Here is a 16,253-nt window from a genome sequence, read left to right as displayed (position 1 = left end):
AATATCTCAATGAATCCTCACAATAAGTGATCATTTTGAGTGTTTACACCTGAGTAATCTGTAAGTCAGTGAGGTTTGGCATTTTGCTCAAGATCACACACCTACGGGGCGCCTGGGTGGCTCAGTCGTTAAGTGTCTCCCTTCGGCTCAGGTCATGATCCCAGGGTCCTGGGATCGAGTCCCACATCGGGCTCCCTGCTCGGCAGGAAGCCTGCTTCTCCCTCTCCCACTCCCCCTGCTTGTGTTCCCTCTCTTGCTATGTCTCTATCTTTCAAATAAATAAATAAAATCTTTAAAAAAAAAATTTAAAAAATTAAAAAAAAAAAAGATCACACACCTACAAAGTGACGGAGCTGAGAGTTTGATGAGAGTCCACACGCCCCCTGCACCATAATCAAGCATATCGTTGCCGTGTATCCCCAAACCCCGAGATTCTCATGGACCTCATCTGGATCCGTCACAGTGCTTAGCTGAAAATGGCAGCCCCTCCTCCAGCTGGATTAAGCAGAAAAGGGATTTATTTTTTTTTTAAGATTTTATTTGACAGAGAGCTCGAGAGAGCACAAGCACAGGGAGCAGTAGAAGGAGAGGGAGAAGCAGGCTCCCCGCCGAGCAGGGAGCCCTTCGCAGTGCTCAGTCAGTCCCAGGATGCTGGGATCACGACCTGAACCGAAGGCAGACGCCTAACCATCTGAGCCACCCAGGCGCCGCACTTCCACACAGAGCCAGCCTATTTCCTCCCGTGCTTCATTCTGAACCATGTCTCCCAAGGACAGGTCTTGGCAGAGCCTAGGTCACATGCCCATTTTCGAGCAGATTTAAGAAAATGAGGGCTCTTCTCTCCTGTCAAGAGCAGCTTCGAAGGTCTGACTTCCTGTGCTAGGAACCACATCCTCCCTAGATGAACGACATATACCACCATTAATACAGGCCTTTCAAAGAGGAGAGGCAGAGCCAAAGTACAACAGCCATCGACCACATCTTTAAACTAATCTGAGAAGCTTGGGGCTCAACTGGGCAAATCATGGTGTAAACTGTGGCTAAGTGGAAAAGTGGAGAGGACAAGGCCATGGAACCAGGTTCACCCACAGAGGTGAAACCACACTGAGCAGAAAGGCCCAGCTCGAAATTCTAAAGCTGAGTCACCATTGGACCGCATGCTCCTTGCTAGAAGGTCCTCAAGGTACACCAGGAAGGACCCGCCCCACAACTACAAGTAGGTCTCTCTCTTTTTTTTCTGAAATTTTATTTATTTGAGAGAGAGAGTGTGAGCGGCAGAGGGAGAGGGACAAGCAGACTCCCCGCTGAGCACAGAGTCCAACACGGGTTGGATCCCAGGACCCTGAGAGCATGACCTGTGCCGAAGGCAGACACTTAACTGACTGAGCCACCCTAGGTGCCCCCTCCCCCGTCTTTTTAAAGACTTTATTTCTTGGGACACCTGGGTGGCTTAGTCGGTTAAGCGGCTGCCTTCGGCCTGGGTCATGATCCCAGGGTCCTGGGATCGAGTCCCACATCGGGCTCCTTGTTCAGCAGGGAGCCTGCTTCTCCCTCTCTCTCCCTCTGCTTGTGCTCTCTCTGTCAAATAAATAAAATCTTAAAAAAAAAAAAAAGACTTTATTTCTCTTTTTGGAGTAGGTCTCTCTTATAACAATGTTAAGCTTCTTTGATATATCTGTCCTGTTGAGACTCTCAGATAGGACCTGTCATACAGGGGTCCTGGGGGATAGGGCCATACATCAATCATCTAGGGAAGACGTGGGTCCTCAAAGAGGAAGCCAGACCTCTGAAGTTGGTCTCAGCAGGAAAGAAAATTCCTTAGTCTTTAGTTTCCTAAATCTAGATTTGGGGGAGTGGAGGCATACTGAGTGCACCTGAGGATTCTCTCAGAGGTGGGAGGGTGGTGGGCTCTGCCATTCTACAGCAGGCTGGGGACTGGGCTCAGAAACAAACTGGGGAGGGCCACAGGCCAGGTTCTCCTGTCCCAGGGACTGTCTTCCCTTTGCTTATGTCATCCCAAGCCTTGAGGCAAGTTGTAATTTGAAGTTCCAGTCTGGTCTCAGCTGGGCAAGAAGTATTATGCCACATTTGTGGGTCTGCCCTTAGGCCAGGGGAGGAGAGGGAGGCCAGTGTCCCCTGCCCTGGAAGCAGGGTGGTGGCAGCAGCAATAATACCAAGCAAAATGAGTATCTGGGGGTTACATTTGGAGCTGAGGGGTCCATTTGCCCCCTCTCCCTCAGTTACTGATTTCTGATCATCCAGATGGTGGAACGGAGCTTCCCTTTCAGGACCTGGATAAATGTATGTCAAATGAACAGAACATCATCGAAAAGGAAAGGCAATACTTCCAGGAACAAGCAAACCAGCGTGAGGGGTGCCTGAGAGGTACCAAGTATGTCCCAAATGATGGCTGGGTCCCAGTGATGGCAGTCCCAGGCAGTTGGCAGCAGGGACGTACGTCAGGAAGTAGCAGGTCCTGGTCATATAGATAAGGTTACAAGGGACTCCCATCTCTGGGAGGCTCCCCACCCCCAAGAGCAGAGCTCTGTCCTGGTAGCTCGATGAAGAAAAGGAATAATACTGCAATGGTTCTATCAAGGAACAGAAAACTAGAGCCCGGAGGTACCAAACCAGACTCAGGTACACAGAACAAGAGCAAAAACCATTTCATACAGCTGGGAGCCAAAAGCCACAGGGATTTTGAGGTTCTGTCCTCAGGGTGTTGGACCAGGGTCCTGATCCTAGAGTCTGAAGAAAGGAGCCCTGAAATCCAAGGCTGGGAATCAGGCAGAGTTTGATGCATGCCTAGTAATGAGTTCAGACCCTACTACTACACCTGAAAATCCAGGTGGCAAAGTTAGAAGGTGAAACACTAACAGAAAAAGGTCAAGGCTGCCTCAGAGGAGAGAGGAGCGTCAGATCACAATTCAACAAACGCTGACCAACCGGCCAAAATCTTTTCTCTGGCCTGAAACTTAGTTCCTTCAATTAGTGAATCTGTTTTTCCATTAGTGAAATTGCCTTCTTCACAGGAATAATCTCTGTTCACAGTTTTTATATCATCAATCAAAAAGAGAAAAAGTATTTATTCAGGTGATCAGCCAAAAATACGGTTATTATTCTTAGTAGTTGTTTATATAACAAGGGACCGTTGTATAATCATTCAAATGAACTTTATTCACCTTATTAATATAGACAACATTTACAAACATAAAGCATGCTGTGCTGAAATTAAGGATTTACTAGTGCTTTCTGGTAACTTTACCTTCCCGTTATCCAATATTGAAAATGGTTTCCTTTGATTTTTTTTTTAAAGATTTATTTAATTATTTGACAGGGAGAGAGAGAGCGAGCACAAGCAGGGGGAGTGGGAGGGGGAGAAGCAGGCTCCCCACTGAGCAGAGAGCCCAATGCGGGGCTTAATCCCAGGACCCCAGGATCATGACCTGAGCTGAAGGTGGACGCCCAACTGACTGAGCCACCCAGGAGCCCCAAAATGGTTTCCTTTGTATTATGTTGCTGCAATGCAACTAGGTGTCATACATCTAATTCCCATTTTTTTTTTTTAAGATTTTGTTTATTTTATTTGAGAGAGAGTGCGCGCACACACAAGCAGGGGGAGCAGCAGAGGGAGAGGGAGAAGCAGGCTCCCCGCTGAGCAGGGAGCCTGATGTGGGGCTCAATCCCAGGACCCTGGGATCATGACCTGAGCTGAAGGCAGACGCTTAACCGACTGAACCACCCAGGCGCACCTCTAATTCCCACTCTTAACAAGATTCACAGAATCCTAGCCTTCTAAAATGTTTTATAACTATAGTTCTTATTATGTAGCTATATTACCTACTGTTCACAATTTTGTTTAGAATAATGCCGTAATTGGAGAAGGCACATAACTCATTCAGTAAAACAATGACATATTATACCAATTAATTACCCCATCATCTAAGCAGAAAGTCCTGACATTTCCTTTGAAGACGTAGTTTTTACTTAACCATCATGCACTTTACAAAATAACTTGTTCTTTCAAAATCAGAGTGGCAAGTGCCCCTTCTGAACCACATCCATAATCCAGAACTCTGAGTTCAATAAGGAAACAGATCCGCTCCGTTTGACCACTCTATTCTTCTAGTTGCCCAATTCTGTGGCTAACGCAATTACGCAAACCTAAAAAAGTTAGATTTTCTGAAAGTGGACGGAACGCAACAATCTCATGAATATCAATCTCTTGTCATTTGCCAAAAGTGCAAACTGGCGCAAAATTCAGACATCTTTTCATTTATGAAAGGGTTCCTCAGATCAGAAATTGGATCCCTACACTGAGATTTTCAGATGGAAAAAGCCTCTGGGGAATCTGAAACATGACACAGAGAGGCTTCAGGTAAACTTAGAGATGAAGCCAGAAGTAAAACCTTAAGTTTCCACTGAGCCCAAGGAGTTTTTTTTTTCTTTTACCTCCAAAAGGGCAGAGAATACACCCAAGCTCTTTTAAAAGTGGCCACTGGAGTCTATTTCTAGAACAGCTATATCAACTAGCTTGGCTGATGGATTTCTTTTTTTTTTTTTTAAAGATTTATTTATTTGAGAGAGAGAGAGAGAGAGCATGGGGGGGGGAGGGTCAGAGGGAGAAGCAGACTCCCCGCCGAGCAGGGAGCCTGATGTGGGACTCGATCCCGGGACTCCAGGATCATGACCTGAGCCGAAGGCAGTCGCTTAACCAACTGAGCCACCCAGGCACCCAGCTGATGGATTTCTACAGCCAAGATAATGAAGTTAGGCAGGAAAAAGTACAACCCAGGTATTTCGTGCGTTTTGGTTTGGTTTTATTTTTATTCAGTACCCACAGAGAAAGTCTATGAAAAAGGAAGAGTGCATTAACTCCATTGGGCTAATTTCCTGATCGTAACATTTCCACCCACATAGAGTGTCCTAAAAGTCTTAGAACAGTTGTAAGCTTTAATAACCTCAGGTGTATAAATGCAGCAACCTTGCAAGAAACATTCACCATGTGAAGGTTTGCTTGCCTACAGTCTATATTCTTCTTTAGTTTTGTGAACTTTGATAATACTTTCTAAGGTTTTTTGTTGTTGTTTGTTTCAGTAACTATGTTTGAAGATGGCATCAGCAACTGTTTTTGAGGTATTAGAGCTGAAAACTGCACTAAGACTTTTCGGAGTACCCTTTATATGATCCTGTCTGAGTCCTTGTCCTAACTCATTTTACCCATGACTGACATTTAAACTCCAGAATGGGTTAAATTGTTTTCCTAGGAGTTCTCTTCTTTTCTTGCAACACCCTCAGAGCAAAGCTGGTTGAATGTTTCTCAGGCTCAGTTTCTTACAGCTTTCTCACTCACACATCACTGGAGAGGTGATTAGTTTTGTAAAAAGTACAGAGACTCCCAGTTCTCAGACTCTTGTGTTACATCAATAAATCTCAGCTTCTAAGTGTGATGTCAGTACAACTGAAAATGGTTTGAGGCAGTACTGTGAATATTTAAGTGGTCATATTTTAATAAATTTCCACACATTCATCCAGTTAAAAAAACTTGTCTTGACTTCAGGTGTTTTCTCCCCTTCTCCCTCATCAGTGTTGTCTGGGTTTTTATCTGTGACTTCTTCTGTTTTTATAAGGCTTTCATATACTTCCTGGGCTCTGGCAATTTCTTTCTGTGCATCAAAATGGACTTTTTGCCTGGTCAGGAGGGGAACGATTAAATTAAAATCATTAATTCGCTTGTTTAGTTTTCTGATGTCTTCTTGAAACTGCTCACAAACTTGGCTCCACTGTTTCTGTTCAGTTGGTGTCATTGGATTCCCAAGTTTTTTCCTTGACACTAAAATCGCCTCTCTGAGTTGATCAATGGTATCCTTTATTTCCTTTTGCATTAGGATCCATTCTGGTTGGTATCCATTATCTATCAATATTCTGTTAAGGTTGTGAGTCATGGGATCAATATACGAACAGCCAGAAAATTTTTTTAGAGGTTTTCCCTTCCCACTGAGATTGTCAAAGTCTCCTTTGGCCATTGATTCCTGAATGAGATCCTCTACTAAACGCTCTATAGCTTGAGTTATCTTTTGTTCTTTACTCTGTCTTACATCTTTAACAATCAAACTATCGACGAAATACTGGCTTTGTAGTTTCTGCTTCTGATATTCCATCACTTGCTCAGCTGCACGGTCTGCTCTAAACTGCCTATATTGCTTCTCTCGTTGACTTGGAGTTCCAAAACCAATACCTTCAAAACTTAAATAATGCCGGTGTTGGGGTGTTTTATATTTGAATTTGTCTTCTTCTTCCTCTGCTTCTTCAACTTTATTCTGTCGTGCATTTGTTTGTTCTAGCACGTGAGAAAGCACCTTCCTATAAGCTTCTTCGATCCTTATAAATGTTGCAGAATCCGCAGTACTAGAGCCACCGTCTGGATGGTATTGCTTGGCAAGCTTACGGAAAGATTCCCTGACATCATCTGCAGAGCATCCTTCATCCAGACTTAGCAGCCTATAATATTCTCTCATCTTCTTTTTGGATTTATGAGTTGACATCATTCTATTTCTAATGACACCAAGATATGGGAGCATTTTCACTCTATTAGATATCGTTGAAACATTTATCAGATGAGATCTTAAGATTTGAGCCATTGTCACATACATTGTGTTCATAATTGTACCCAGATATCTTCCTAGAGATGGTCTACAAACAGACAACAAATACAGAGTGAAGAAAGCTGTATTATCAGCAAATCTCGTATTTTCAGCAGTAAGGAAATTACAGGTACAATAAGGGGCAGTTCTTTCTAATGCTGCTGCCAAATGCTTATAGCTATACTTCACTTTTGTTAGCAGAAAAATGGAAGTTGATGCTGCTTAGTATTAACATATTGTGATATAATCTGGATTCTACTCCTCACTAACCAACCACAGAATTTCAGAGCTGGTAGGTTCTTAGAGATCTAATCCAATCTTATCATTTTAAGAGAAAATGTCGGCCCAGAAGGTTAACCAACATAACCCAGTCACACAGCAAGGTGTAAGGAAAATGGTCAGGTTTAGGGCACAATAAGGTCTTGCTTAATTCTCTGTATCCCTAGCAGATTATAAACTTCATCACCTCCACTCCATCTTAGTGTAATACTGTCTTCATCATCTCAAGGAGTCTTCTCATGAGACTTATCACACATGAAACAGAGAACACGAGCAAGTATGTACCTACTCTGACACTAAATTGAATAGAATCAAGGGTCCAAAAGACTTGAAGCTCCCCACCTTATCAAGAAGGAGCTGTTTGCTACGTGCTAGAAAACCAAGATGAAAGGTGGGCCCTCCCGACACGTTATTAAAAAAAAATAAAATAAAACGCATGGTTTAGCAGAAGAGGACAACTTACACCGAGATAATGGCGATGAAATGCCAGAAGTGGTTTAAGTGCAAGTGGGACTTTGATGTACAAACGCTAATACTGAGCTCCTGGGGACCCCAATGTTCTGGACAGTTGGGGTCAACGGCTTTAGAGTTGGGATGGTGGTGGCTGAGCCCACGGTGGCCATTGCGCGGCAGCGGTCAGTCCTGACGCGGGACACGCCTCGCCCCGTCCCCTACTCACCTCCACAGCCTTGGGGAAGGGGCTTAGCGGCTCCCGCCCCCATGCTGCGCCTCTGCGCATGCGTGCGCGGTCTGCCCTTCGCTCTCTGCCGTCTCCCTGCGGCCCAGGGGGCGTGTCTCCGCCGGACTAAACCATCTGTCGGCTTGCCCTGAGGGGACCACAGTGGGGACGGAGGACAGAATCGGACCTAATCGGGACAGAGGTCCTACTTTAACAGGAAACCCAAGAACCTCGCCTAAAACGAACTCTACCGTGGGGACACAGGCAGGACAATTCGGAAGGCTCCGCCCCGCCTCGGGGCGATCCGCTCCGCCCCCGCTCCCACCTGCCCCGAGGGGGTGGTCCGGCCGATTGGGGTTGTGGGAGGTGTATTTCGCAGGGAAGTGCGGCGCGCTGCGGCCTTCGCAGTGCGCGTGCGCCTTCCCGGAAGGAGGCGGGGGCGGCGGAAATGTGGCGGTGGCCTGCAACGGGGGCGGGCAGAATCCAATGCAGTGTGGTGAGTGTAGGTTGGGACCCTTGAAGTCGCAGTGGTTCGGGGGCGACGGCCCTCGGTAACCTGCTTTTGAGAAGGGACGACGAGGTCGTTTCCCCGAACAGGTCTGAACAGCCTCTTCCGGGTCTGCAGATGGGGCACCAGCGAAGAGACTTGAAAGTTCTACCCAACCCAGAAAGATCTAGCTAACCCAGGCTAGAATTAATTCGTTAATTCAGCAAGTACTTGCTGAGCAGCTCGCTTAGCCAGGCGTTGGTAGGTAGGGGGTGAGGACAGTTGAGCTCCAAATCAAAACAGGGGTCTCCTGGCTTTTAAGCTCAGCCACGGTCATGGGGATTTCCTGTTTCCCCCTCTTGAACGGGGAGGTAATTTTTTAAAAAAGAAAAATAGAAAAAGGCAGAAAATTGCTTTTCTCTGTGTCTATCAGTAAAATAAGGGTACCAGTAAATGGTAAATGTATATTTAGCACTTACTTTTTGCCAGCTACTGTGCTAAGTGCTTTATGTATAGTCTCTTAATCCTTACAACAGCCCTATGAAATAAAATATAGTTATCTTCCTCATTTACATATGATGAAATAACAATTGCATGAAATGCACTGAATTTTTGTGAGAATTACACAAGATATGTAAGCCACTTCACGCAATGCCTGGAGCATTAAGCAGTGTATTTTGACTATGCCTCCTTTAAAGGAGCCAGAAATAGGTACTGGCCTTCCTAAGCTTCTGAATTATAGACAGTATAACAGTTTGCTACCTCCTATGTAGTTGTACAGAGAAAGACCTAAATACTGATGCAGAGGGATTTCCTTATAAGCCAGCAATGAACATAAAGAGTTCTGTGTGAAACGAAATAGTGTTTCTACAGCGTTAACTTTTCTGGCCAACATCTTAAACACAGCATAGAAGTGGGGAAAAAAGCATAAACTCAGCTTTAAAAACTACTCGTATTTGTATAGCACTTTGCGTTTTACAAAGCACTCATCACAAATCTCATTCTGATTTTTGCACTTTAGAAGTTACTGTACTTCAGCACCATGTAGTTAAGTGCCTTTTGTTAAGTTACTAGAACTCTGTTTCTCTCTTTCAGAGTGTCAGTTTTACAGCGTGATTCTGTACTTGTAGAAGGTGGAATTGGAGTTGGCTGAATAATCCATTAGGAACAGTTGCAGCTGCAAAATGCAAACTAGCTAACCGATTCGGGGAATTATTTTTCTCATGTGTAAGAAATGTGGAGGTAGCCAGTTTCTGGGTATTGTATTGGTTCATCTACCAGGAGTTGCCACATTTGCTTTACCATTCTCTCCCTTTCTCTATATATGTGCTTTTTTTTTTTTTTAGATTTTATTTATTGGAGCGCCTAGGTGGCTCAGTCGTTAAGCGTTTGCCTGCGGCTCAGGTCATGATCCCAGGGTCCTGGGATCAAGTCCCGCATCCAGCTCCTTGCACCGCGGGACGCCTGCTTCTCCCTCTCCCACTCCCCCTGCTTATGTTCCCTCTCTTGCTGTGTCTCTCTCTGTCAAATAAATAAATAAAAATCTTTTTTTTTTTTTTTTTTTTATTTATTTGAGAGAGAGTGAGAGAGAGAGAGAGCACAAGAGGGGGGAGTGGGAGAGGGAGAAGCAGACTCCCTGCCGAGCAGGGAGCCCAATGCGGGACTCGATCCCGGGACTCCAGGATCATGACCTGAGCCGAAGGCAGTCGCTTAACCAACTGAGCCACCCAGGCGCCCCTAAATAAATAAAAATCTTAAAAAATTTTTTATTTATTTATTTGACAGAGCACAAATAGGCAGAGTTGCAGGCAGAAGGAGAAGGAGGCTCCCAGCGGAGCAAAGGGCCCCATGCAGGGCTTGATCCCAGGACCCTGGGATCATGAACTGAGCCGAAGGCAGACGCTTAACTGACTGAGCCACCCAGGCGTCCCTTTTTTTTCTTTTTTAAGATTTTATTTTTCAGTAATCGCTACATCCAGCTTGGGGCTCAAACTCAACAACCCTGAGATCAAGAGTCGCAGGCCCCACCGACTGAGCCAGCCAGGCACCCCAAAGGCTCTGTTTTAATCCATGTCTTTTTTTCCTTCTTTTGTTTGCTTGTTCTGTGATAACTGCAAAGAAGTTGATTTATTTCCAATAAGTTACCATAGTAACCAAAAATCACACTTCCTGAAGCTTGACTTATGGCTCAGTCTGCATCCTAAAACCACATACTGTCCAATGACGCTTGCTAATGGTAACTTCTGGAGCTACGGTTCCTAGAACCACCATGAATATGCTTTCCTTTCTGGGTGCCATCTTTTTTAAAATTGTTTTTTATTTTTATTTTTTATTTTAAGTAGGCTCCACACCCAGTGTGGGGCTTGAACTCACGACCCTTAGATTAAGAGTTGCATGCTGAGCCTGCCAGGCGCCCCTCTGGGTGGCATCTTCATTCATTTTTAAACTATTTGCTGAAGGAAGAGTTTGATGCTGGGGTGTCTTGGTGGCTCAGTCGGTTAAGAGTCTGCCTTCAGCTCATGATCCTGGGGTCCTGTTATCGAGCCCCACATGGGGTTCCCTGCCTGCCTCTCCCTCTGCCTGCTGCCTGCCCCCTACCCCCTGCTTGTGCTCTCTCTGTCCCAAATAAAATCTTTAAAAAAAAAGTTTAATGTAGAGTATCAGCTTTTAAAGAAAGAAGGCAGTGGGTTAATTTACATAACACGACAATACTCTAGGGGGATTAGGGAACGGTATGGTGGAAAAGAGAAGATTCACATTCATTTGGATATTTTCTCCCTGTCCCTTTTCCCAGCTAGGTAAAACAGTTATCAAACCCTCCTGTATGGGCCACATACGGGGTCTGTGGGACTTTACCAGCGGTAAACCCCGCCCATGACGTTTGATTTTTACCTTTGGCATGGAATTAATGGGATGATTTTAAGTGTCACTTGAGCCTGAATTGTTTGCAGTTGACTGGTGCTGATCTACAGCACTTTCTGTTACTTGAAATTGTGAATAATGTATATACCTCCCTCTAATTGCAGGCCACTGGGGGGAAAACAAATGCGCGCTATCTGTGTGGGAACCAAGATTTGAATCATTTCTAACCCATGTTACATTTACTCACCATGTTTATTGAAATCACTGCTTTACAGCACAGCTACTCTCTGCTTTTCTCACCCTTCAGAATTTGTTTCCAGCTTTATTGAGGTCTAATTGACAAAAACTGTATATATTTGAGGTGTACAATTTGATAATTTGATATATGTATATATTGTGAAATAATCACCACAATCAAACTAATTATCAAGCTAATTAACATATCCATCACCTCACATGGTTACTTTTTCTTTCTTTTTTTTTTCGGGGGGGGTAAAAACACATAAGATCTACTCCCCTAGCAAATTTTTTTTTTTAAAGATTTTTATTTATTTATTTGACAGAGACACAGCGAGAGTGGGAACACAAGCAGGGGGAGTGAGAGAAGGAGAAGCAGGCTTCCCATGGAGCAAAGGGCCCGATGCGGGGCTCGATGCCAGGACCCTGGGATCCTGACCTGAGCCGAAGGCAGACGCTTAACGACTGAGCCACCCAGGTGCCCCTCCCCTAGCAAATTTCAAGTATACAATACAGAATTGTTAATTACAGTCAGTCTGGGTGTTTTGATAAGTTAAAAAGACCAGTATATGGGGGGCGCCTGGGTGACTCAGTCAGTTGGGTGTCTGCCTTTGGCTCAGGTCATGATCGCAGGGTCCCAGGATCAAGCCCTGCATTGGGTTCTCTGCTCAGCAGACAGCCTGCTTCTCCCTCTGCCTGTCACCCCACTCCTGCTCTTTCTCTCAAATAAATAAATAAAATCTTTTTTTTTTTAAAGACCAGTATATCGGGGTGCCTGGGTGGCTCAGTTGGTTAAAGACCAGTATATGGAGGGTTTGCCTCCTTTCACTGCTTACCAGTTGTCAAAGATTTGAGCAACAAAACTCTAAACACATTAAAACTGTCACATTAACATTATTTGCTAGAGAATCGACCAAGATGCTTTATAGAGAGAATAGATTTTAAAGCAAATCTAATTCCAAAACAGCTTTGTAATATGTGAGGCTTCTTCTGCTCAAAAAGCCCACTCTCTAGGAATGCCCCCTGAATGCCCTCTTTGTCTTAGGGCTCATCCAGAGACACCTCAGCTCTGGTGAGGTGATACTGGATCACTTGGTCCATGCTATTCTCAATGGAAGAGCACAGGAAATGAGTATATAAATCCAGTTTGTTACCCAAACTCCTTTTGAAGGTGCAATAAATAACATTTCTTGTATTAAATGAAATTAAAGAATCACATAATTTCTGTTCTTTACTTGACAGCGAGGTTTAATTATCTACTCTGGGAGATATCCCACAGTGAGTGAGTGAGTATGTCTTTGTTCTTAGGAAATACATGTTGAAATATTTATGGAGAAAGGGATATGATGTCTGCAAATTACTCTCCAATGATTTAGAAATAAATGTATATACAGAGCAAGGGAGAAAGAGAGCAAACAATAAACTAGATGGAGTGAAAATTTAATTGGAAAATCTGGATAAAGATTATTTGGAAGGTTTTTGTATTCTTGCAACTGTTCTGTGTAGGCACTTTTTAATTTTTTTTTTAAAGAATTTATTCATAATTGCCAAAAATTGGAAGGAACCAAGATGCTCTTCAGTAAATGAATAAACTATGGTTCATACATACAATAAAATATTATTCAGTGATAAAAAGTGATTGAGCTATCAAGCCTTGAAAAGACAAGGAAGAACCTTAAATGCATATTGCTAAGTGAAAGAAGCCAATCTGAAAAGGCTCCATATATGATTCCAACTATATAAAACTATAAAAATAGTTTTAAAAAATCAGTGGATTAAAATAGGCAAAAAGGACTTGAATAGACATCTCTCCAAAGAAGATAGACAAATGGCCACAAGTATACGCAGAGAAACTCAGCATCACTGATCATTAGGGAAATGCAAATCCAAACCACAGTGAGAGAGCACCTTACACCCATTGGCTGCTATCAGACAAAACAAAATAACAAGCAATGGGCAGGATGTGGAGAAGCTAGAACCCTTATGAGAACATAAAATGGTGGAAACATTTTTGATGGTCACAGTTGCCCAAGTCCACACAGTTTGTGGCAGATTTTTCCTTCTTTTTTTTTTTTAAGATTTTATTATTCATCTGTCAGAGAGAGCACAAGCAGGGAGAGCGGCATGCAGAGGGAGAAGCAGCCTCCCCGCTGAACAAGGAACCCGATGTGGGACGCAATCCCAGGACCCTGGGATCATGACCTGAGCTGAAGGCAGAAGCTCAACCAACTGAGCCACCCAGGCGTCCCAGTGGCAGATTTTTCTGCCGGTCTAAATCTGCAGATTTAATCTGCACAGTTAGTGCAAGATTTTTCCTATAACCCTCCCTGTCCAGAGGGTAAACATGATTACATGCTGCAAAAGGGAAAGAAAGTGCTAGAGTATTTGCATATTGGTTTGGCATATAGCTTTCTAAAATAACAATCTCGGTTCCGAAAGGAATTTGTTTCAGAATGTAGTTAGTAGTACCAGACTTTTGTTAAGTCACTTACTAGATTTCTAAATGTATTATTTGTGTCCAAATCATCAGCTGATAAAAGTGCTAAGAACAAGAAATCATCTCCCAGCAACTCTTTGGAGGCTCTGTTCCTGTGTCGTACAGTCCCTGGGCAGGCCTGGGCCCTTTTCTTCATTTTATAAAGTGATCAGTGAAAAATGGACATTTCAGGGGCACTTGGGCAGCTCAGTCGGTTGTGTCTGCCTTTGGCTCAGGTCATGATCCTGGGGTCCTGGGATTAGGCCCTGCTCAGCGGGGCGTCTGCTTCTCCCTGTCCCTCTGCCCCTCCCCCCCCCTTGCTTGTGCTCTCTCTCTTGCTCTCAAATAAATAAAATCTTTTTAAAAAATGGATATTTCATTGAAGATTTTTTAGAGGACACAGAAGCGAGGGTTCCATTCAAAGCCACCAAGCAAAACTTCCTAAAAGGTGCTAGTAGACATCTGTCCTGTTCCCAGGCCCAGTCAGGTGCCTTATACCTCTCATCTCCTTCCTTCTCCCTGCCTTGTCTTCTCTAAAATGCACTCCAAGTTTCAGCACTTCATGCAGAAAACAGAAGCACTGAAGTTTGTCACTTCACGCAGCTTTGAAGGATCATTTATTATCTTCAGCTGGGTACCTTGCAAGCATGTGTGTATGTTGGGGGAGATGGTGGTGTCTGTCTCATTCCTGATGCCAAGTGGTTTATCAAAAATACAAAACACTTCCTTTCTCTTCTCTAGGTCCAGAAGTATAATTCTGCTAGTAAGACAAATAAGATCATTTTCTCCAAACCATTAACATAATAAAAATACATAAAGTAACAATGACAGAATGTTCTTAATAAATTGGCCATTTAAAGGGCCATGCTCAGCGTAAGAATGTTTCACACAAACTTTAGGATCTTGATTACCTCTGAAAATCTTAGGAGATGGAGTCCAAGATTTTCATTTGAATCACTATAATAGCAAACAAAATTTTAAACAAATCTAAGGGGGGGGGATCAAATAACTACAGGAGATTGGAAACATAAATTATGAAACATCCCTCGCTCAGCAGCCTGTAAAAAGAATGAGCTCGATCTCTAGGTACAGCCATGGAAAGGTGGCCAGTGTATTTTCTGAATAAAGAAATTTTGCTAAATTATATTTGGAAAAGGATGACTCAATTTTCCCTCCAGCCTATCTGGGAATACCTGTTACTCCACATCCTTGATAACAGAGTGGTTTAGTAATCAGAATGACAGACAATAGCAAGTGTTGGTGAGGAGAAATCAAAACCCTCACATACTGCTAGTGAGAATGTAAAATGGAACAACCCCTTTAGAAAACAGTTTGCAGTTACTCAAAAAGTTAAACATGGAGTTGTCACGTGACTCAGCAATTTCCCCTCCTGGGTATATATGCAAGGGAACTGGAAATATACTTCCACACAAAAGCATGTATACAACTATTCATAGCAGCATTATTTATGATGGCCAAAAAGTAGATACAACTCAGGTGTCCCATCAACTGAAGAATGGATAAACAAAATGTGCTATATGCATACAACAGATATTACTCCATCATAGAAAAGTGTAAAGTACTGATAACACATTACAACATGGATGGACCTTGAAAACATGCTACGTGAAGAAGCCAGATACTAAAGATGAGTGATTGCTAGTAGACAGGGTTCTCCTTTTGGAGTCATGAAAATGATCTGGAATTAGGTAGTGGTTATTGTTGTACAACTTTGTTAATATTGTAGAAATCACTGTATTTCAACAGTTGAATTTTATAGTATGAATTCTATCTCAATGAAAAATCAAAAGTGTTAATATTTTTATGTTAAGAAATTGGAGTACAGTTGGTATTTTGTTTATATTTAATATTTAATAAAGTTTAATATTTAGAAATCCATACATAATAAAATCTTATGGCAGTCATAAATTATAATTGAAAATGTGTAACCGAGTGATTTAGACTTTGATTTAAAATTGAAATCTTGGGGCACCTGGGTGGCTCAGTTGGTTAAGCGACTGCCTTCGGCTCAGGTCATGATCCTGGAGTCCCGGGATCGAGTCCCGCATCAGGCTCCCTGCTCAGCAGGGAGTCTGCTTCTCCCTCTGACCCTCCTCCCTCTCATGCTCTCTGTCTCTCATTCTCTCTCTCACAAATAAATAAAATCTTAAAAATAAATAAATAAATAAATAAAATAAAATTGAAATCTTCCTGGGGCACCTGGGTGGCTCAGTGGGTTAAGCGTCTGCCTTCAACTCAGGTCATGATCATGGAGTCCTGGGATCGAGCCCAGCATCGGGCTCCCTGCTCAATGGAAAGCCTGCTTCTCCCTCTGCCCCTCACCCCGCTCATGTGAGCGCACTCTCTCTCTCTCTCAAATAAAATCTTCTAAAAAAATTGAAATCTTCCTACATTTACATATATTGTCAGCATATCTAAGAGAATTTTAGCCATCAACTTACAAGTTTTTAAGGTATCAGAGTAATTCTCAGAGAATTCTTAAGTCTTAAGTCAGATAATAAAAGTATTGCAGAAGGAAAACAAACATAGAAAACTTAAAATTCAGCCTCAAGTGTTTTCCTGTGTCAA

The 16,253-nt window shown here is 43.2% G+C and overlaps 1 protein-coding gene across 2 annotated transcripts; it reads right to left on the bottom strand.

Moving 5' to 3' along the window:
- Positions 1–3,555: 3,555 nt before the first annotated feature.
- DNAJC28 (DnaJ heat shock protein family (Hsp40) member C28) lies at positions 3,556–7,889 on the bottom strand. 2 transcript variants are annotated; one of them, XM_036087495.2, is made up of 2 exons: positions 7,387–7,889; positions 3,556–6,693 (listed from the first exon to the last, which is right to left on the bottom strand). In XM_036087495.2, exon 2 carries the CDS (start codon positions 6,660–6,662, stop codon positions 5,502–5,504), a length of 1,161 nt encoding a protein of 386 aa, XP_035943388.1. In that variant the 5' UTR covers positions 6,663–6,693; positions 7,387–7,889; the 3' UTR covers positions 3,556–5,501. The 2 variants fall into 2 exon arrangements, with proteins under 2 accessions (XP_035943388.1, XP_035943389.1); XM_036087496.2 differs by having other exon boundaries at positions 7,603–7,889.
- Positions 7,890–16,253: the final 8,364 nt, after the last annotated feature.

Source organism: Halichoerus grypus, chromosome 1, assembly GCF_964656455.1.
Source record: "Halichoerus grypus chromosome 1, mHalGry1.hap1.1, whole genome shotgun sequence".
Classification (NCBI taxonomy): Eukaryota; Metazoa; Chordata; class Mammalia; order Carnivora; family Phocidae; genus Halichoerus; species Halichoerus grypus.
This window is presented reverse-complemented; position numbering and strand designations above follow the sequence as displayed.

What these genes read in the sequence shown, in the direction of transcription:
- DNAJC28 (XM_036087495.2), bottom strand. Translation starts at nt 6,662, where the DNA reads ATGAACACAATGTATGTGACAATGGCTCAAATCTTAAGATCTCATCTG.